The sequence below is a fragment of the Aricia agestis genome, chromosome 20 (genome assembly GCF_905147365.1).
Source record: "Aricia agestis chromosome 20, ilAriAges1.1, whole genome shotgun sequence".
In the NCBI taxonomy this organism is placed as follows: Eukaryota; Metazoa; Arthropoda; class Insecta; order Lepidoptera; family Lycaenidae; genus Aricia; species Aricia agestis.
The window spans coordinates 5,426,453-5,450,324 of NC_056425.1; the positions used below are offsets into that span (position 1 = coordinate 5,426,453).

General features: G+C 36.6%; 2 protein-coding genes across 5 annotated transcripts in view; one reads left to right on the forward strand and one right to left on the reverse strand.

The window, feature by feature from the left end:
• The window catches only part of LOC121737306 (semaphorin-1A), a 389,517-nt gene that overhangs the window by 169,813 nt on the left and 195,832 nt on the right, over positions 1-23,872 (reverse strand). The gene's annotated exons all lie outside the window — the stretch shown is intronic.
• LOC121737312 (cilia- and flagella-associated protein 20-like) lies at positions 163-1,293 on the forward strand. Its single transcript, XM_042128954.1, has one exon. It carries the CDS (start codon positions 238-240, stop codon positions 1,186-1,188), a length of 951 nt encoding a protein of 316 aa, XP_041984888.1. The 5' UTR covers positions 163-237; the 3' UTR covers positions 1,189-1,293.

Here is a 23,872-nt window from a genome sequence, read left to right on the forward strand (position 1 = left end):
TTGTTGTAATTGATATTTTTGTCTAAATAAACGATAAATAAAAGTATGTGTTTTATGTATTTAAGTATGTAATAAAAAACAGCGATATAGAGTGCTCAAAATGATAAATCTAGTTGGCCTATTCATTTGAAAACCATTCCCCGAAGTAAAATAAAATAAAAAAAATCTAACATCAAAATATAATATATCCGCGTCACTGAAATATCATACGTCAAATCGATAGCAAAACTAAATAAAATGTTCAAAAACTCATATCAACGAGGATTATTATCAATATTTTATAGCTGCGGTTCTAATCCTCTGGGATTATGGGATTCGGAAGTGCAGAATGGACACATAAAAAGAGTCACCGACAGCGATGTGCAGTCGATCGTACTGGAGATTTGCAGCGCAAACGTTGCCACCACATACATATCGTGTCCTAAAGGGAACAGAACACTGAGTATAAAACTCCCCTTTCTCGTGATGATTGTGAAGAATCTGAAGAAATATTTCTCGTTCGAAATCTGCATCCTCGACGACAAGAAAATGAGACGACGATTTAGAATATCCAATTTTCAGTCGACTACAAAAATCAAACCTTTTTGCACGACTATGCCAATCGGCCTGTCTGGCGGATGGAATCAGATACAATTTAATTTAGCTGATTTCACTAAGCGAGCGTACGGGACGAGCTATATGGAGACGTTGCGAGTACAAGTGCATGCTAATGCCCGTTTGCGACGAATATACTTCTGCGACAGGCTTTATACGGAGGAGGAATTGCCTGAAGATTACAAATTGTATACGCCGATAGAGAACAAGCAAAGGAAATCTCGGCCAATCAATAAAGTGCCAACAGCGGAGGAACGACGCAGTTCCATAAGAAAGTCGAGTATAAATCCGAAGGTTTCAGTAGCTGATGCTGATTCTGTGGGGCCGAAATTACCAGGAGCCCAGGAGCTGACTGAGGCACTAGAAACGATGGGAAATCCTGAAATCACTGGAGATCTAGAAATTACTAGAGATCCAGAATTGACAGAGGCTTCAGAAAAAGGTAATGAAATTAAAGAAGCCAAAGAGGAAATAGAAGCTCTGAATTTAGCACCCGAAATTGAGGTTCTTATGACTCATGTGTATAATAGTGTAGGAGCTGAACATCCAAATAAAGATGGTAATTCAGAAGATAGGAGTATTCAAATTGAATGATTCCCAAATTCAGAGGCAGACGAATTGAATTTGGAGCAAAATGATACATTTTGATGAAACATTAAGTCGTCACTATTTTTATAATTTTTCTTTTATTTGCAATTATGATTAATTTTTATTTTTATACTGTGTAATTTTCATTGCTAATTCATTTGAATTTTAAATATACTTTTGTAATTACTTACTATTTATTTGTCTTTTCTAGTTAAATCAGCTATATTTTACCTGTAACAAAAACAACACTATAATTAGTTTATTACACACCTTAATTTAATATTATTTTCATATTTTATATTTCTTCTACTTATAATATGATCTTGATAAAGTATTATAATATATTTTAGTCTATTCAGTTATTCAGAAAACTAGTAAACAGTGTAAATTATGACCAATGACGCATTAATCCTTCTTGTCAATTAACTTATAAATATTGCACACAATATTTACATTTAACGCATCCATCTATTCCGATATGTGAAAAATCCCCTAGAATGGTAATAAAACCATAATAATATCGTAGGAAAATATGAATAGGAGGCACTTCAAAATATTTGGAAAGGAAACCCCGCAAATACTTCGAGATCCGTCAGTCGAGGATGAGCGAAATTAAAGGACCAAAAGGACCATCCAAAACCCGAGCCTACTTTCTTTTATTACACTGAACAAGTGAAGCTAATATCTTTAAATATGTAGACAAATCCTCGGTACCTTTTCGTCTCTTCAGATACAATGAGAGTGTTCTGTGGAACTATGTTTAAAAGGTTTTCGGTATTAATATAGAAAATTGAAGAGTGCTCCGCAGAAAGGAATGCTTCAACACAAAGAAATGTTTTTTGCATAACGAGGTCGGGTATTATGTGAGAGGTTTACAAGCAATAACACAGAAGACATACGCCTCTCAATACTAAACGAGAGGTTGGAGATGAGGTTATCCATCCATACTTCTATAAATTATATAAAACTTAAAGGTGACTGACTGACTGATTGACATAGTGATCTATCAACGCACAGCCCAAACCACTGGACGAATCGGGCTGAAATTTTGCATGCAGGTAGATGTTATGAAGTAGGCACCCGCTAAGACATGATTTTGATAAATTCCAACCCCAAGGGGTTAAAACAGGGGATGAAAGTTTGTATATAATAATACTTCTTAACGCGAGCGAAGCCGCGGGCAAAAGCTCGTAATGTAATAAATGCAACTGTTATCTCTTCATACTTAGGGCCTTTTTACCATTTCCTGATGAGTGCCGAATAGGCTATCCACCACTTAACTTGACAGATAAAGTATGGAGAATCTGTCAAAAAAGTTGTGAATAGCCTATTCGGCACTTTATCAGAAAGTGGTGAAACGTCTAGTTTCACCACTAGTGATCCAATTTTGATCTTTGTAGAGTTGTTTGGGGGTTTCAGTAAATTAATATAACTATTATTCTCTAAGCTGTTCATACGGAGTGCTGGTCATAAGCTGGACTATACACCACACGTCATAATATAAAACACGTACAATAACAGCCATACAATATCGATTAATTTATTAACATTGATAACATCTCTTTATTCGTGAGACGGGTTGGGTCGGGTTTGACATTCATTAGAAAATAGAAATCAATAATGAGGTACAATAGTACAGTTGGGGGTTAAGAACTTTCTTAGGCTCAGTAGCGCCAATCTGGGTTAAACTAATCCTTGATCAAATACACTAAGATGTTTCTTTCTTCGTGCACTCGAAAGGACACACGCTTTTTGCACTTTGAAGCTGATGGCTTGTAATCATGGGCGCCGGCAGGGGGGTGCCAGGGGGCGCACTTGCACCCCTTGGGAATCTCGGGATCAACAGGAATTATTGAAATAAAAAGCATTTTGTAACCCTATTAGTGCCTATTACCATGCCGTACAAGGATAGTTTGTAATGTTTCGGAACATGTTTTATGTTGACGTAAAAAGACAGTCACTGTTGTTCGTAAAAAGTGAAAAGAAAAGAACAGAAAGAAAACTAAAATCTGCACCCCTTGGAAATTATTTCTGCCGGCGCCCATGCTTAGTAATATTAACACAAAATGTTGGTCTTATTCATCAAGATCTGGCCGGTAGTTTAGGTGCTTCTATTTATAGAAGTGACATAATAATTATATATTGCATTACATAATTTTCTGAAATTAAACTTCAAGCACAACAATAAATACGAACTAGCGTAAATGTGGGTTAAAATTAATCCTTGATTGCCTATCTCTTGTTCTTCATATCGGACGATCAGATTAATAAACCCAAGTTTAACTCTCAGATTTGTGCAACTGGGCCTTATAAAGTTGCTATACTGCTAACTTGCAGTGCCTAATTTTTGTGGCTATAAAATTTACGACGGTGCGGTATAATCTATCCCAAGTACGGGCCCGGACGTGCTTGGCCTCCCAAGTGGTAGTGTCAGCAAAAAATATCTTTACATTCATAGAATGTTTACAGCCCATATAATCACTTTTATTTTATTACGCGGGGCTCCTGTTACCGATCGCCAAACAGTATAAAAATTGATTGAAGTTTAGGTGTTATTAAAATGTCTATAAAAGGAAAAAACATTGCATATAAGCTATAATAGAATAGTATACTTATTTCCAGGAAATTTGTAACAATGGTTCTTATTATTTAGGTATGGTATCAAAATTGACAACGTGGGAGAGCCATGCTTCGGCACGAATGGACCGGCTCGACCGGAGAAATACCACGTTCTCACAGAAAACCGGCGTGAAACAGCGCTTGCGCTGTTTCGCCGAGTGAGTGAGTTTACCGGAGGCCCAATCCCCTACCCTATTCCCTTCCCTACCCTCCCCTATTCCCTTCCCTTCCCATCCATACCCTCCCCTATTACCCTATTCCCTCTTAAAAGGCCGGCAACGCACCTGCAGCTCTTCTGATGCTGCGAGTGTCCATGGGCGACGGAAGTTGCTTTCCATCAGGTGACCCGTTTGCTCGTTTGCCCCCTTATTTCATTTAAAAAAAATTAAACAATATTATGATTCAAAATTGACAAACGATTAATAATAACCCAGGCTGGTGCAAAGGGCTTTATTTAACAAAACTCTCCAGAAAATAACCATAATATCATCTCCTTATATGCAATAGGTAATGTGAAAAAATATATCATGCGCGGTAAACAAAGGTTTGGGAGATTTGTTTGCTGTCCCTCCCACAACACTTACAGAATTAAAGCTACTCGGGAATGCAGATACAATTATTTCACGACAGGGTTTCACTAAATAGAAAAACTTGTTTATACTATTTTGGGACTAAAATAAAGTATTGTAGTCCCAAAATAGTGTAAATATATACGTGGGAGAGCCATGCTTCGGCACGAATGGGCCGGCTCGACCGGATAAATACCACGTTCTCACAGAAAACCGGCGTGAAACAGCGCTTGCGCTGTGTTTCGCCGAGTGAGTGAGTTTACCGGAGGCCCAATCCTCTACCCTATTCCCTTCCTTACCCTCCCCTATTCCCTTCCCTTCCCATCCCTACCCTCCCCTATTATCCTATTCCCTCTTAAAAGGCCGGCAACGCACCTGCAGCTCTTCTGATGCTGCGAGTGTCCATGGGCGACGGTAGTTGCTTTCCATCAGGTGACCCATTTGCTCGTTTGCCCCCTTATTTCATAAAAAAATAAAAATAAAAACTTTCTATTTAAATTATTTACACAGCAATCTTTTATACTAGGTCTAGGTCTTCACCTGGCTCATTGGAAAACTCAAATAACAGATAAAGGCAACGAAATTCTGCGTAAATAGTAGTAGGTAGAAGAAAAAAAAAAAAAAAAGTCGTTAAAAATTGTAAATCATATTTCAACATGAACTAAATGAAACGTTCAAGCGAATTTAAGTGTCTAAACCTAGTCTAAACACACTAGGCCGAAGTTACGCGGCGTAAATTCCGCATGATTAGGTCCGCAAAGTATTTTAAATTAGGTACTCCGTTATCCGTACTTGTAATTCCTTCCGGTACTTAGCACCGCTACCATATTATGTGCAATGTGTGCAATGCACACGGGCGCCATCCTCTAGGGGCGCCAAAATCGCCATCTTTAGGGGCGCCAAAACCAAGGACCCAAAAAATTTGCCTAAAGGGGCGCCAAAATCTTTTTTTGCATACAGGCGCCAGTAGCCCTTACCGGGGCCCTGATTAGCACGACGCCAGGCTGACGTGGTGTGCAGCATCTATACAGTGTGTAACAAAAATAAGTGATAATACTTTAGGGTGTGTACGTGTTCCTTGTAGAGAGTTCACTGTGAAAGTAGCAGCGCTGAAAGACCAACATTTTTTTTCATTTTTGTATGGGGAAACTCGTGACGCTAGGGCCATTGCCCATACAAAAGTGAAAAAATTTTTTCGTCTTTCAGCGCTGCTACTTTCACAGTGAACTCTCTACAAGGAACACGTACACACCCTAAAGTATTATCACTTATTTTTGTTACACACTGTATAATATTATCTTTAATTATTGCTGTGAATTATGAGTCAACGTTTCATAGGAGGATTCATAATGTACTTTTTATTCCATAAGTCATCATTATTTTGAAAATAAATAATATTTTTCCTGTTAAATAGTTACATACCTATATGGCTAAAACTCCTTTGTTTTTTCGTCAGGAGCTAAAGCTATGCTCCCCCAGTTTGCGAAATGTTTCTGTCAGTTTTCAAGGTTTCCCCGGCTTGTTGCTAATTTAGAAAATTGCCATCCTGCACATCATAACTCGCGGCGCCCTTGTATCCATCACCACAATCTGTTAATGGAAGTCTGCACTCGCGATGAGGGGAAACTATGCTTATTGATGTTGTCATCACTCATCAGGCGTTTACATGCGAAAAAACATACGTTGATAGGGAGGTAAGGTGTAAGTTGTGGTTTCAAAGTGTAGTACTGCGGGGCTGAAATGGTCACATTTAGCAATTCCTCTCAATCAATTCAGCAAATGAATTGTCAAAACTGTCAAACTGACAAATAACAAATCAGTACAAAAATACAGAAATGAATTGAAAGCAGAGTTGCATTATGCGATTTTAGAAAAATGAATCATATTATGATTCATATCATGATTCTTCAAAGCGACCATTTTAGCCCCGCTGGTATCGAATCATAACCAAATAGGTTGGTAAATGCTGATATGACAAAATAGACCTCCTTAATTGAACTATACAGGGTGTAACAAAAATAAATGATAATACTTTAGGGTGTGTACGTGTTCCTTGTAGAGAGTTCACTGTGAAAGTAGCAGCGCTGAAAGAGATTTTTTTTTCACTTTTGTATGGGCAAGGGCCCGAGCGTCACGAGTTTCCCCATACACACACCCTAAAGTATTATCACTTGTTTTTGTTACACCCTGTAGATACATTCATTAATACCCATGTAACCTCCATATCCATACTTTAATATTATAAATGCTGAAAGTGTGTCTGTCTGTCTGTTACCTCTTTACGCCTAAGCAGCTAAACCGATTTTGCTGAAATTTGATATGGAGATAGTATAAGTCCTGGAAAAGGACATCGGATAATTATTTTTCCGGTAAAATGTACGGTTCCCGCGCGCTAAACGAGTGCGCCAAACAACGGAGTTGCGGGCGTCATCTAGTCTTACATAACATGTAATAAATTATTTAAAAGAAACTAAAAAATAAATAAATAAAAACTTGGGCATTTCCCCGCTCATGAGTTGTGTAGTAAAAGTCCTACAAATGTCAGAGATTAAATGACAAAGAGGTAAGCGGCTTCAGGCTTGGCAAATAGTGCAATACACGGTAACATCACTATCATCAATTACTATATTTTTTTGCAGTTTACTACTTTTATGGGTGTCTACTACAAGAAGTGTAGTAGTATACTTCAATCCATGCTAATATTATAAATGCCAAAGTGTGTTTGTCTGTCTGTCTGTTATCTCACTCACACCAAGATTCAGCAAGATCGGTTCAGCGGTTTGGGCGTGAAAAGGCAACGGATAAAGAATAGACGCACTTTATAAGAGTAAAAAATCATAATATTAATACGCGAACGAAAAACTTTGTAACCCTTTTTACGAAAAATGGGGAAACGTAGATGCATGAAATTTTGCACAGTTATTGTTTAAATAAATAATACCTAATAAATAAAAATTGTTTTATTTCCGAATAGATTTGTAACAAATACCTTCAGAATGTTGATACTACTGGTGCCTACCACCGGTTCGGGAACTATCCGAAGAACCGGCGTAAGAAACTCGCACGGGGTCCCACTTTTTACCAAAAAAGTGAGAAAAAAATTAATCTTTTTAAAATAAAATTTACAATTGTAACTTAAAATTATACAATGTCAACATCCATACATAATTGTAAGTCATAATATAATAATGTAGAAGTAGCCTTGCAAGGAGCCATCCTACTCCCAAGATGTGCCATCGTTTATGAAATCATTGACCTTATAATAATAGGTTTTGGCACACAAACGTTCTTTGACTACTTTTTTAAATTTATTAATCGAAAGATTTTGAACGTTTTCTGGGATTTTATTGTACAGGCGTATACATTGACCTTTAAACGATTTACTAACTGTACTAAGTCTGATCATCGGCAAATCCAGCTTGTGCTTATTTCTGGTGTTCCTACAGTGAATGTCACTTTTAGCTTTAAATTTACTTATATTTTTTCTAACATAATATATTACATTATCCAAAATGTATTGAGAAGCAACAGTTAGAATACCAATTTCTTTAAATTATGTCTCCGAGATTCAAGAGAAGACATTTTATAAATAGAGCGTATGGCTCGCTTCTGCAGCACAAATATTGTATTAATGTCGGCAGCGTTTCCCCATAAACGGATTCCATATGCCATTCTACTATAAAAATAACTAAAATATACTAATCGTGCCGTGTCTTCATCAGAAATTTCTCTGATTTTTCTGACTGCATATGCCTCAGAACTGAGCCTGAGTTTATATGGTGAAGGAGTGCATTGAACTAATATTATTTTGAAATTATCCTTTTATCATACCTTTTTTTAACAAATAAAACATTACACACACTACAACACACACACATGAGAAATGACAGAATTTTGAGTGACAGTTTTATATTTTATGGTTGAAGTCTTTTGATAACAAGTTGACAAATTGAAAATGGATTATAGTTTTTTTTATTGAATCTAAGATACTCTTAGACAATGCTTACACAGCCAGCCAGCTAAGTCCCAGAGACAAGAGTTGAAGAAAAAATTATAAAGTCAATATTTTTTACAAAATATTGGTATTTGGTAGTAGTCCTAATGTCGTTGAAACTAAGGTTGAATTTCGACCATTGGGCGATCTCTAGTCCTAATAAAACAGTCAACTGTCTAAAAATGTCACTTTATAACCCCCACAAACCAAACGTTTTGGAAATTATGACGTTCTACCCTCTTGTCTATTTAAAAAGTAGATACTTTCTATGGAAATCATAGTACTTGTCAAATAAACAATAGGGGTCGTCAACATTTTATGTGAATTTCAGAGTAACAGAAACAGTTAATATTTATCTTCTGGAATTGTACAGGGGTCATCAACATTTTAAATTTTACTGCAAAAGTTACTGCAAGGAGGATAAATAAAAAATATAATTAAAAAGTAGACACGAGTCGACGCACGCTTGAATATTCATAGGGCGATGCTGTTTAGACAACACCCTGTGCTTGGCGCTCTCGTTACACTTAATTACGTTCAAATATAAAGTGCAAATTTGACCAATGACATGAAAGGGCGCTGTGTATACAGGCCGCTCCTAAATAAACATCGCGATATCTGAGAAGCTGGATAGAAACACTATACTTGTTTTGATCCTGTAATGATCTTTTTGTGGACAAAAACCTCCAAATGTAAACTAACTCAGCGGTGTCCTTGAAAAAAAAAACGACTAACTTAGTAACAAGATAACTGGTATATCCATTATCCATACTAAGCTTCACCAAAATCCGTCGAGTGGTTTGGGCGTGAAGAGATAACAGACAAAAAGACATACTCATTTATGAGAATCGGCTACTGGGTACTTTTTATATTGATAAGTGCATTTGTTGAATAAATAATAGTAAATTATTACAACTCGAGACTGACGGCGACCATTGTTTGTGCGACGGGATAGCGATGGACGTTGCCATGGTGACATACTTATTTAGTCACTTCAATAAAATAATACGGGCGAAATACTTTATATTATGGCAAAGAAACGTTTGCCGGGACAGCTAGTATTAATATATTAGTATGGAACGCCTTCGTGTTCTAGTGGTATAGAGCGCGGCTCTTGACTCGGAGGTCGTGGGTTCGATTCCCGCGTTGGAAACATGTTATTTCCAAGTTTAGTTAGGGCAATGCAGGCTGATCACCTGATTGGCTGACAAGTAAGATTATCCATGCGTCGGATGGGCATGTAAAAAGTCGGTCCTGCGCCTGATCTCTCGCTGGTCGTGTCGGTCTTCCGTCCCACTGGGTTATGAGAGTAAAGGAATAGAGAGTGCTCTTGTGTACTGCGCACACACTTGGGCACTATAAAATTACTCCTGCGTATCTTGTCTGGTTTCAATGAAACCGGCCAGCGTCACCGAAACCGGTGTGGGAGATATTATTAGTATGGATAACGCTAATGAATGTATGAAGCCTATTCAGGCGTCTTGTATAAAGGTATAAAGTCATTAACGTCACTATAAAGTCACTATAGTGACATTTGTTAGTTTTCGCAGTGAAGTTTTACTATGACGGTGTATATATTTGCGCTAAAAACTTTCCTCTCCTCTTTCTGAAGTCGCGCGACATAAAATCAAATATTTATTACTTCTCAGGAATGGAATGTATTTTACGTTACGTTACGTGCACGTAACAAATATACATTTACGTTGTTGATTGTACTTCTTTGTATGCTGCATATTGCATATTGTCATGTTACTTGTATTAAATTGTGAAACGGTATGTGAAATTTTAAAAGAATAGTTTAACTATGAAATAAAGATGGATACAATTTGTACACTCTTGTAGGGAGAGTAAATTAAACACAGAATACTGTATCACTCTGCACTACCACTTGACTGGCTCGTGGATGATAGAAGCAGTGATCGTCAGACCGAAGTCGAGCGACCACTACTACTATCCCCACTACCTACCCAAGTAGGCGGGGCATATCTTTATTTATTAAGAGCTTACCTGACTCTAAAAATCAAACATCGTCCTTCTCTCTTCACACTCACGCCCGTCTTTCATATGCCAGGTGAAAAAGGACGACGCGGAATCATCGCCGAGTTAGTTTTACTTGAATAAAAGACGAACTATAATGATTATGAAAAAAGTGTTTTGAGCAAATTTAGGTTTTATCAATACCTTTTTAGATATTAAAAAATATTAAAGAAAAGACAGCAAACTTCGAAGATCCAAGCGAAAATGTGTCTAAAACAAAAACTATCAAGCATTTTTTGAGTAATCGTGTTTTCGTCTTGAGCATTTAATCTTTATGAACTGAAGTTACTTGTGTCAAAAAATTAGTTTTCTAAACCTTACAGATTTTGAGATCTAGGTTAAAGTATGTAGTCAAGTTAGGGTCATATGGGCTCTTAAGGGGAGGTTATTCCTAAATTAGCAGGCCGATGTCTGTCAGTGCGAATATCGACGTAAAAGACATTAAAATAACATTCATATCAGCGCGCCTTGTACAGTGGCGGTTACGACGATCGCCGCGTCCATGATAGGGCGAAATAGGAGAAAAAACCTTTTTACTTAGATAAAAAATAGTATAACTAAACATGTATCCGTACATTTCCCTGTAAAATTTGAATAGTAATCGAACTATCCAAATTATTTTTTGATTGAGTCCCTGTAAGTCCTATAAAACTGAAAATGTTTTTAAAATCGAGGTTGTTTCGGAATTTTTTTTTATCGAGCAAAATTATCTGTATTGTGTTTCTAACCGTAAAAGTCACTAGTTAGAAGATGTATCTATACATGTATATATTTTTCAGTTTTTTTTAATGACGCTTTCTTTAAAAATTACTCATTCTAGAAACGTGAATTTGGAATAACCTAGCCTTAATACACTACAAGATGGATACGTTTAAAAACTATAACAAGTACTTACAAGAACATTATAATGTTTGTAACTTAATTTTAACATGGCGGTAGACATGTTTTATAACTAGTAAAGACTGAAGAACTGTAAATCCAATAAAAACTTTGTACCTGAAGAATATACTTTTAATGTTTTAGTACTTATGTTTTGTGCACATATTGTGTAAAAAAAAACTTACTACAAAACCCCTTGTTAATTTTAATTAAAAACTGAGTTTAATACGAATTTTGTGAAATAGATTGACATTCTGTTAAAATTTAAGTTTGTAACACAAATTACATGTCGCCATTAGTTAACAAACTGGACGATATGAATGACAGTTTAATTTCTCGTACCAATTGTTTTGGTCGCCCCCGTCGGGAAATAGCTCTACATGACTGCAAAATATACGCAAACATATTTTAGGTACTACAGGTACATGTACAAAAACGGAAACTGCGGAAAAATAAACATTATTAGCATAATAGTAACAAAACTGGGTTGAAAATAAACTCTGAAAAATGGTTACGCTTCCCTGAATTTTTAAAACAAGCAACTGCTACGCAAATATTATTTGCGTATATTTATCAGTTGCTAAATATACGCAAATAATGTACATGTATTACAATATGTACAATGCCGGTTGGAGTGGGGGGTGTTAGGTTTATACCGTTACGGAATTTCTTGGTTCGGTCGCGCTCAAGGCCCGCGATAAAAGCTATGCAATAGCTCAATAATCGGCCAAGTGCGAGTCGGACTCGCGCACGAAGGGTTCCGTACCGTTATAGACGAAAAATAGGCCAAAAATTGTTTTTTGTATGAGAATCGAGAGCCCCCCCTAAATTTTTATTTTATTCAAAAATAATTAAAGTAGACTTATATAACAAAGGCCTTTATTAAAATTTCAAGTACCTTGCTGTTGCTATTATTGATATAGAGCAAAAAAGGCCAAGAAAATGACGTTTGTTTTGACGTTTACTAGCTGTTGCCCGCAACTTCGTCCGCGTGAATGTATGTTATTAAAATCGAGATTTAGAAAATTGAACACCTATCTACGACTATTTTAGTTGGATCTATATTACACACGAAATTGTTAATTTACATCAAAGACCTTGAACCTTAGATACTTATCGTTTTGAAAAATCCTTTCTTTGAAGACCGCTTGGCGTGGACAGGCGATGGGGGCCACAGTAGGTATAGCTAAATTAATATTGGAATTTGTTGTGGACTGTTGCCAATAATAATTGTGAGAAAATCGCTTGAAGGCACGGATTAAGTTCCTGTAGCGCTGTCCACGATATCACCGTAGTATGCGACATCAGATTTAAGTACACTGTAGATTGTCTAGCATTGTAGTTATTTCGTCTTGGCAGAAAAAACTCTCCCAGAGAACATGATGAGAGGTTTATTTAAACATACTGCCTTCGGTCGTACATATTCTACCATTTCTACCTATGTGCTCGACTGATGCTAGTGACTTAAATCAGTAAAGTTTGACTTTAAAATTTCCGTGGCCGTAACGAATTGAGATACGCAGTGGTCAATATCCATTATCCATCCAGGGTTTGGGTAATCGTTTACGAATATTAGGAAAAGTTTTAAGGATCGACCTTTGCTAGAATTGGTAATCACTTTGGTTGTCGTTGTTAATTTCAAGGAGTTCCTTCAATTCCATTACGTTTTATCAAGTCACCGTTTTTAGGGTTCCGTACCCAAAGGGTAAAAACGGGACGCTATTACTAAGACTCCGTTGTCTAACTCCAGGCTGTATCTCAAGAACCGTTATAGCTAGAGTTCTGAAATTTTTACAGATTGTGTACATCTATTGCCGCCATAACAAAATATACTGAAAATAAAATAAAATCAATATTTAACGGGGGCTCCCATACAACAAACATGATTTTTTTGGCCTTTTTTGCTCGATATCAATAATGACAACAGGCAGGCAGTTGACATTTTCACAGAATTCTTAATTATATGTGTACTTTAATAATTAATAATAAAATTAGAATAGAATTAAAATTTAAGGGGGGCTCCCATACAAAAACACAACTTTTGGCCTATTTTTTCTCTATAACGGTACGGAACCCTTCGTGCGCGAGCCCGACTCGCACTTGGCCGATTTGATTGTAAACATGGTATCAAATTCGGACAATCTATACAACAAAAAAATAATTTTGAAAATCTGACCACAAACAGCAAAGATAACATTAACTCCTCCTTTTTTGAAAGTCGGTTAAAAAGTGTCTAAGATGTTGACCAGGGATGTAAGGTATCATCATGCCAAATTTCATTGAAATCGGTCCAGCGGATTCGGAGATTAGCCTGTACAAACAGACAAACAGACAAACAGACAGAAAAACAAAAATTTCAAAAACGGTTAAAATGTGTTCTACTACTCTTCTTATATGCCCCTGACTCGATTTTTCAAGTTTATTTTCAATGTACAAAAATTTTACCTCTACGATTTTATTATAAGTATAGATATAGATATAGATTTTGTTTTTATGTTAATGACTATACTTGTTACAATCCAAGGACTTCTTAACCTGGAGGCACGGTAGTACCACCGCCAAGTCTTTATTACACCTTATTAGCAACATTACATATTTCTAACAAGTTTTAAAGTCCCATATAATTATGACACAGATTAACTAAAATACCTAAACAAAATGACTGTCATAACTCTGTGTGGATTAATGCTGTGCGTGGGCCGAAACATTAGACATTTATGCCTCTTATACATCAGTAAAGATGATGAATATAAATTGACGCCATTATTGTGTATTTCATAACACAGGGTCAGTTTGTACTTTGTACCGAAACGAGGCGCGCCTCGACGGTGCGAAAATTAAAGCAAACTCGAAATGTCAAATAGTGTATATCAGCTATATAATATATAAAACTCAAAGGTGACTGACTGACAAGGTGATCTATCAACGCACAGCCCAAACCACTGGACCGATCGGGCTGAAATTTGGCATGTAGGTAGATATTATGACGTAGGCATCCACTAAGAAAGGATTTTGATCAATTCCACCTCCAAGGGGTTAAAATAGGGCATGAAAGTTTGTATATAATAATACTTCTTAACGCCAGCGAAGCCGCGGGCAAAAGCTCGTTATAATATAATGTTCGCTATTTTGTATCTTTTCGTCACGTCGTTTGGATGATAATGACGAAGTGTCATCTATATTTACAGCTCGACAAGGCTTTAAATGAACGTGGCGAAAAAGGAAGTAACGCTTAAGTATATCGTCATTTTTGACAGTTCCCCTTTACCAGCAGCGCCCGCCCACGTTCATTTAAAGCTTTGTCGAGTTGCATTACTAATATTATAAATTATGCGAAAGTATCTATCTAACAGATAGCCAACCTCAAATTTGGTATGGAGATAGTTTAAGTCCCGGGAAAGGACATTATGAGACTTTTTATACCGGAAAAGTACGGTTTCCGCGCGATAAATGAAATTTCATCAAATAACAAATCAATAGTCATCTAATTTTATATAAATATTTTACATTAAATTTTGTGCCACAATTCACTGTTTGGACTTGGAGTACTCGATAGGATATAGAATACAAAATTAGAAACTAAATACAACAAACCTAATAATGTTAAACCTAATCACGGCTCAACAGCCGGTTAACTCTAAATCGGTTAGCAGGAATACAAAATATTAATAAACAAAATAAGTCGCGGTGTTTGCGAAATTGTGGACCGTAATTGAAAAAGTTAATACTCGCTTACATCGAGACCCGAAGAATTATTAAACCAATTAAAACTTAGCTACAAACTGAATACGGCTAATTTCTGAAGTTACTGCTGGTACTGTAGCGTCTTCGGCCCCGAAGCGAAAATCTCATGTGTACGACAGTTCCTAACCGGCAGACTAAGGGCCTGTTTCACCACTTCCTGATAAGGCTATCCACCAATTAACTTGACAGATCAAGTATGGAGAATCTGTCAAAAAAGTTGTGAATAGCATATTAGGCGCTTTATCAGAAAGTGGTGAAACAGGCCCTAAGTGTAGGAAATAAAGGTCTACAATCTACATACACAGATATAGAATTATAGATAGAAAATTATTATGAAAAGAATGAACGAAACAGTGCAAATAGACATTTATGATTTACATTCCATTAATCACATAATATCACCTTTCAAACACCACTATGAGCAGTAAGATCCATTCAATTTCCAATTAATTCAATACACATGAACAAAATAAGGGCCCTTCCACACGAGGTTCTTTTACGCTCGTTTGTATCGATACAAACGCAAGTTGAACGCTCAGCAAACGGAAGGGAGCCGACACGTTTTAAACTTTATATCTGCCAAAACGCGATGAAAACACGCAGAAGACGAGCGCATCAGAAACGCGCGTCGTCAGGACGCAAAAAATACGTCGTGTAGAATGGCCCTTAGTGTCACTCAAAATTTGTTCTTATTATAATAACCGTACACTTTTCCGGGATAAAAAGTATTCTATGTCCTTTCCCGGGACTCAAAGTAACTGCATACCAAATTTCAGCAAAATCGGTTTAGCGGTTTGGGCGTGAAGAGGTAATAGACTAATAGACAGGCAGACAGACTTTCGCGTTTATAACATTTGTATGGAGTACGTTATTTATTAAATTCAATCGGCTGCGTCATTCCAGGATATAAAAATTTCAATTATTGTAGGGGAAAATAAAATAGTATTTTCTATTTTATTTACACCACAAAAGTACACAGAACTGTACTATGAATACCTAATATTTATATTGGATTAAAATTCTACGAAACTACGACAAAAGCCGTCCGTGGCTGTCTATTTCAATACAAACACGAAAATTGTTTTATGCGAAATGGCACGATGCATCCGTTTTGTAAATAATTAAAAAATCCACGTGAATAGCGAACACATAGGTAACACGTATTATAACTAGTGTAGGCCGAATAAAGAATTCATTACGTACCAACTTTTCGCCGCTCCAATATGAATCTTATTACGTTAAGAGCTAAGTTGAAAATTGCTAAGTCGACCCACCCAACTCATTTTCCGCCACCATTGAATATTCTGCCATGTTTGAAGGAAAAACAAAGTGTTAAATTGCGTGGGGACTCGCCTTTGAGTAGATCGACTCGGTTTTGGAATTGAGACTGTAAATGTGGGTGGTTAAGGTGTGTTTTGGCTTGCACGCTAGTGTCAGAAGTGGGATGGTGTGACAGTAGTCTCGGATATGGGTCAAGTAGAGAACAAAAATGTATTGCCAGCACGCTCGGGGCACTGTCCGTCTGCTAACACGAGTGTTGGCACAGACGAGATGGGTTTATGGATAATAATACAAATACTTGTATGGAACTAGCTTATGACGTCATGAAGATAGGGTTGAACTTTTAGATCATATTATTCTTCAAGTTGGAAATGGGTTTATACTTAAAGATTGTACTATTTTAGGACATATTACTATTGGATATTACTACAAATACTTGTATGGAACTAGCTTATGACGTCATGAAGATAGAGTTGAAACCTTTTGATCATAATAATATTATTCTTTAATTTGGAAATGGGCTTATACTAAAGATTTTACTATTTTAGGACATACATAAAGAACTAGGGGCCTGATTACACCTAGTAAAGTGGCAAGACATTGGAGAGATGGTACTCATGGCCAATCAAATTGCCTGAAAGATTTGTCAGGTAGGTCCTTGACGTGGGAGAGCCATGCTCACGAATGGGCCGGCTCGACCGGAGAAATACCATGGGCTCACAGAAAACCGGCGTGAAACAGCGCTTGCGCTGTGTTTCGCCACGTGAGTGAGTTTACCGGAGGCCCTACCCTTTCCCCTTCCCTACCCCCCCCATATTTCCTTCCCTACCCTCCCCTATTCCCTTCCCTACCCTCCCCTAATTCCCTATTCCCTCTTAAAAGGCCGGCAACGCACCTGCAGCTCTTCTGATGCTGCGAGTGTCCATTGGCGACGGAAGTTGCTTTCCATCAGGTGACCCGTTTGCTCGTTTGCCCCCTTATTTCATAAAAAAAACAAGGCCCTAAGGATTACAGTGGACAGATTTTGTTTTTATCATAAAGTTAATATACCTAGCGGAATAGAGCAACAATCTCGAGCTGTCAAACGAAACCGAAATTGGTTTTATCTGTGTGTAAAAATATGTGTACGTATACACTTACACAAGCACGATTGAACATGATTTCTATGAGATTAAATTGTCAACGTGCGGCACGTGCCGACTGGACGTCAAAAAAAAGAGTGCTGCTGTCATGTATCACACGTCTCTTTTTACCACGCAGTGTTACTCAAAACGCAGTGACATCTCTCTTGCTCAGGCCTTTGTTTCTCTATTCCGCTAGGTATATTAACTTTATGGTTTTTATAATTTCGGTATTAATGTTAAACATAAATTGAAGGGTTGAAAATTCTAATAGAGCAGCCAAGAACCACGTTTTCAAATACAAAAGACTACAGCCTTTACGAAGCACACAATACATGACAAATAAACGAAAGCTTCCAGACATGGATCCCCGAACGTCACCCTGACAGGGCGACGAAATCATGAGTCATGACGCTTCTTCAAATTTCGCGAGGGCCCTTCTCAAATAATAGGCGGAGGTACTGAGGGCTGTGGATCAATATTCCAGTCTAATTTTATTTCCTGAAGGCCTAAAATGCTAGCATCATCATCATTATTACATCTCCATTAGAGATACTCTGGCTACAGTCTAGTAGGTTCCTTTTGAGAAAATCTAACAAGTAACGATAATTATTTAACAAAGAATTCATGAATCCATAGTTCAAATTAAATTATTTTCATACCATATTATAATATCATTATTAGTGTCTACTTCGGTCCTAGGCATAGCCTGTTTTGCAGGTCTCCAATATCCAGATAATACACTTTGCAGTAAAAGCTCATTAAAAAATTAAGGAGTATGTTTCAGTATATTGTTTTGATCTAAATGCAAGTTTGCTACCGATAAAGTACGATATCCATTTGGTCATGTTTTTGTTTTCCTTTACGGACGTAGTTCCTTTACTACGTCGACATCACCGTAACATTGTAAATTACAACAAAGATATTAAGATACTAAATGCTCCCTCTGCAAATTACTGGCAAATTGATTAATCAGATGATTTGAATTGTCTCTGATCTGGATAATATCTCTTTTGGTTTGCTTATCAGCACAAAAGACTATAACAGTTTTATTAGGTTATAACAATGTTCTAGACTACCTATTACTTTTACTTTTATAGCGTAGCGTTAGAAAATAGAGCATAAAAAGATTTTGGTCTTTAGTACTTTTCTATTCAATTTTATTGCGATGTAAGAACTGATAATATTAACAATTACTTTAATGATCTTCTCTCTGACACTAAATATAGCAAAGAGAACGTTAGCTCTTAAATAAAAGTTCAAACAGAATCGTTACACAAAACATAATAGGAGCAACTTCATAAAACTAAATGTGGCAGATCATAGGAACGTACAGTTACAATAAACATAACCTGTACGAAACATAAAAGTCATACGGGACAAAAATGTACAGAATACAGCGTGTTCCAAAATCGTGGACAGTTATTGTAAGAGCGTGCTAAGAACGTGCTAGGTTTTTTAAAGCGTAATGCCAACTCGACACAGGAAATATGAGATATTTTTTAATATTTACTTAAATGTGTTTCGCTTACAGGCACGTCTGTAATGTATGTTCAGTATGTGGAATAGGAGGCAGTTTTTGTCGTTTCAGTTTCGGGTACAGATACTATGAAACATCTAATAAGCGTTGTAGCCAAGATTATTGAAGTGATGATACAACTGTCATATCTATATATTATATAAAACTCAAAGGTGACTGACTGACTGATTGACATAGTGATCTATCAACGCACAGCCCAAACCACTGGACGGATCGGGCTGAAATTTGGCATGCAGGTAGATGTTATGACGTAGGCATCCGCTAAGAAAGGATTTTGATAAATTCCAACCCCAAGGGGTTCAAATAGGGGATGAAAGTTTGTATATAATAATGCTTCTTAACGCGAGCGAAGCCGCGGGCAAAAGCTCGTTATGTATATTTTGATTGAGTAGCAGAAAGTTATGTAGTGCTCCAATTTGAAATTATTAAAGACGGCATCGTCCTTAAACTACCTTAAGATACTCAAGAGTTTAAGGCAGAGGGACGAATGGAAAAAGAAACGGGAGACGATGAAAACCATTTTCCAACCAAACCTAATCATACCAAACCTTGTAATCCATACCTTGTAGTAATACGTATTCTGTGTCCATACTAATATTATAAATGAGAAAGTGTGTCTGTCTGTCTGTCACCTTTTCACGCCCAAACTGCTGAATCGATTTTGCTGAAAGTTGTCATAGCGCCCCAGAGATGTTTCCCAATGTAGTAAAAAACTATCCACAGCCGAACATATAACCTCCTCCTTTTTGGAAGTCGGTTAAAAAACAAAGTTGCAGTTATATAGAAGCTCGCACAGGGCGCAAAAAAGGCTATTTACGGCACTGCCGCGCGGTAAATGAATTTCGGCGATACGAAGTTGCTGGCGTCATTTAGTAATTTATAATACTAGGGATCGCCCAATGTTCGAAATTCGACCTTAAATGTAATTATCTTCTTCTTTTGGCTCCCCGTTCAAAGTATTGACTATTTCAGATTTAATAAAAAGAAACAACAATGAATTTTTAATTTGACGACAGACTTCAACCATAAACAAAGGAGTATAATTCGTGTGTAATGTTTTAGTTATTAAAATAATGTATGATAAAAGCATAATTTTAAAACAATATTAGCTCGATGCACTGCTTCTCCATATAAACTACAACTGTGCGAAATTTCATGCTCCTACGTTTCCGCATTTTCCATAAAAAGGGTTCCAAAGTTTTTCATTCGCGTATTAATATATAGATGACAGTGATGAAACATAATCTAATTATCATCTTTGGCATCAAGTGAAGAATATTTCAACCCTAACTCATCTAATGATGACGTGTCGCCCGTATGTTTTCGAAGGACCGAAAGTTTGTGAATCAGATAACGAGAACTACCAAGTTTAATGAATCTTAATATCAGTTGAGAATTCCTTCGCAGTTAATGTAGCGAGGAGATGGGCCGATTATACGGATATGGGATATTTATGGCGTTTTAACCCTTCAAAAATATGCGCGATATTTCATCAGCTGAAAGCGTGGTATTGGCGCGGGTCTAATAAATCCCATACTTTTACACTGTAATATATCTTCGATTTTTGTGTTTTTTTGACTGTTTTGCTCGCGGATTATTTATTTTCATCTGGCTTTTCATTTCATGAATATCTTTTGTGAAGTCGAATGAGCTTTGCTTTTTAAACCTTTGACTTATGCGCAAAGGTTGCTAGTTTTGAGATTATGATCAAAGTATTAATTATTGCCACTTTTAATAGTTATTTCCTACCTCTTGTACATCGTTCTTTGACCACTAGGCTCTCTCAACTCTCAACTAGGCTCAAAATGAAAATAATACCGCTACCTCTTTGCTTTAATAAGGTTTATTCGGAAGGCCCGCCTTAACACTTCATTAAATTTACTCGTAGTACTAATAATAATAATAATAAAAATAAAAATGTTTTATTCTTCACACAACAGGAACTTACAAGATAATTAGGTACATGAAATATTATACTCAATAGCTAAATCTTTGTGTGAACTGGAGCCTAAACTAGGTGACCCTGTATTTCAGGACTCCAGGTTCCACCCGCAGATACAGTAAAAGCTGTACGTTCGCGCGAGTGTGTGTTAGTGTGTGTGTGTGTGTGTGTGTGTGTGTGTGTGTGTGTGTGTGTGTGTGTGTGTGTGTGTGTGTGTGTGTGTGAGAGCGCGCGTGTGTGTGTGTGTGTGTGTGGGTGTGTGGGTGGGTGTGTGTGTGATGTTTGTATATTATGTGTATTAATATTTTTATGTAAGTAAGTAATATATTTTGTTATAGTTTTATATTTTTATAAGAATAATATTATATTATTAACAATATACATACATATACTTAAGTCTTAATACATGATATTATGATAAATACACATATACACATATTATATGGAATACTAGCTGTTGCCCGCGACTTCGTCCGCGTGGACTTCAGTTTATAGTACTTTATAGCGCGCGATGTCAACAAAATTGGTGTCAAAAGCTTTTATAAAAAAACCCTGGTACCCCTTAAATCAATACAGCTGTGCAGTGTGCACACAATAAGTATTTCATTTTTTTATATTAAACTTTATATTTTATGCCAAATTTTAAAGCTTATTTAGCCCTCCGATTACACAACTTTACCCATAAACTATTTATCATTGATAGATTTAAGGTTACGTCACTGCACAGATAAAGTACTGAGTTATTTAATACCGTAGAATAGATATAACAATCGAAAAAAATCGAAACTTAAATGTAAGATGATACCACGTCTTATAGAAAGACTTTTGAGCAAGCGTCAGCGCGATGTAGAAGACGCACTGCGCCATCTATTATGAACTGTTGGAACTAACTTAATTTGAACAAATTTACGTATTTTCACCCCCTTACAACCATTTTTTCCAGTAAAAAAGTAGCCTATGTCCTTTCTCAGGCTTTAGACTATATGTATACAAAATTTCATTACAATAGGTTCGGTAGTTTTGGCGTTTGGCGTGAAAGCGAGACTGACAGACAGACAGACAGACATACAGAGATACTTTTGGCGTTTGGCGTGAAAGCGAGACTGACAGACAGACAGAGATACTTTCGCATATATAATGTTAGTATAGATTATGTGCACACTGCACAGCTGTTTTTGGGTATTTTGATTAATTAAGGGCCGCGCTACACCGGAATGGCAGCGGCGAGGCGAGCACTTTCAGCGCTGCCATTCCGGTGTAGCGCGGCCCTAAGAGGGGTACCACTTACCAGGGTTTTAAAAAGTTTTTAAATTTGACACACATTTTGTTGACACCGCGCGCTATAAACTAAAGTCCACGCGGACGAAGTCGCGGGCAACAGCTAGTGTTACAATAAAGTAAAAAATAAAACGCCATCTGTTGAATCGTATTAGAACTAAAATGTTCATTCCATCGATATATTTCTGGATTTTTTATAATATTATACATAAAATATGTTTAAGATTTTTGAAATTTTATTTTAATACACATCCAAGACCCAGGAACATTGAAAACTTTTTGTTCCGCCTGCGGGACTCGAACCCAGGACCCCCGGCATGAGCGCTGGCCACGCGCAATGCGAATTCATTTTCATCGATATTTTCATGGAAATAAGATATTTTCCCACATCAAAATGTAGCCTATGTCCTTTCTCAGACTCTAGAATAACTGTATACAAAATTTCATTGCAATCGGTTCAGTAGTTTTGGCGTGAAAGCAAGACAGACAGACAGACAGACAGACAGACAGAGATACTTTCGCATTTATAATATTAGTATGGATAGTATGGATTAGAAATGCAGTAGGAGTTCTACATAAGATAAGATAGATTGATTATTATTATACCAAGTGATAATATTATTAAACATAATATTCTAACGTATTAAAAACTATAAACAAAAACATACTAACTAATAAGTATGATTAGTTCTATGTTACAATAAAGTAAAAAATAAAACGCCATCTGTTGAATCGTATTAGAACTAAAATGTTCATTCCATCGATATATTTCTGGATTTTTTATAATATTATACATAAAATATGTTTAAGATTTTTGAAATTTTATTTTAATACACATCCAAGACCCAGGAACATTGAAAACTTTTTGTTCCGCCTGCGGGACTCGAACCCAAGACCCCCGGGATGAGCGCTGGCCACGCGCAATGCGAATTCATTTTCATCGATATTTTCATGGAAATAAGATATTTTCCCACATCAAAATGTAGCCTATGTCCTTTCTCAGACTCTAGAATAACTGTATACAAAATTTCATTGCAATCGGTTCAGTAGTTTTGGCGTGAAAGCAAGACAGACAGACAGACAGACAGACAGACAGACAGACAGACAGACAGACAGACAGACAGACAGACAGACAGAGATACTTTCGCATTTATAATATTAGTATGGATTATACTAATTTATAATTTTTATTAGGTCTTCTGATTCATTGTAATTTAGTGTAAGGAGCCATTTTTTAACGAGAGTTTTACATTTGTTGCGTGTTTTGTCGTAGATATTTATTAATTTATTTATTCTATTGTAGATATATGATGCAAGGAAGGATATATGACGCGTATAAAACACAGTTTTGTGTTCAGGTATACTGCATACCTTATCTGATCTTCGTTTGGTATGTATATCAGGATCATATGTGAGCTCAGAGTGTTTGTATAATGTGACATTTAGAATATACAAACGTCTGATCGATAAAACTTGTGAACATTCGTAAAGTTTGCTGGTGGGATATCTATACGGTTTTTTAAAAATAACTTTGAGTAGAGACCGTTGTGCGCGTTCAACTTTTATCATTTTAGTTTTACATGCGCCTCCCCAAGCAGTAATACAATAGCCCAATATAGATTGAGCTAGTGCGAGATATATAGTTTTGAGTAGTTGAGGTTTGGCGATGTCACGTAAGTTTTTAAA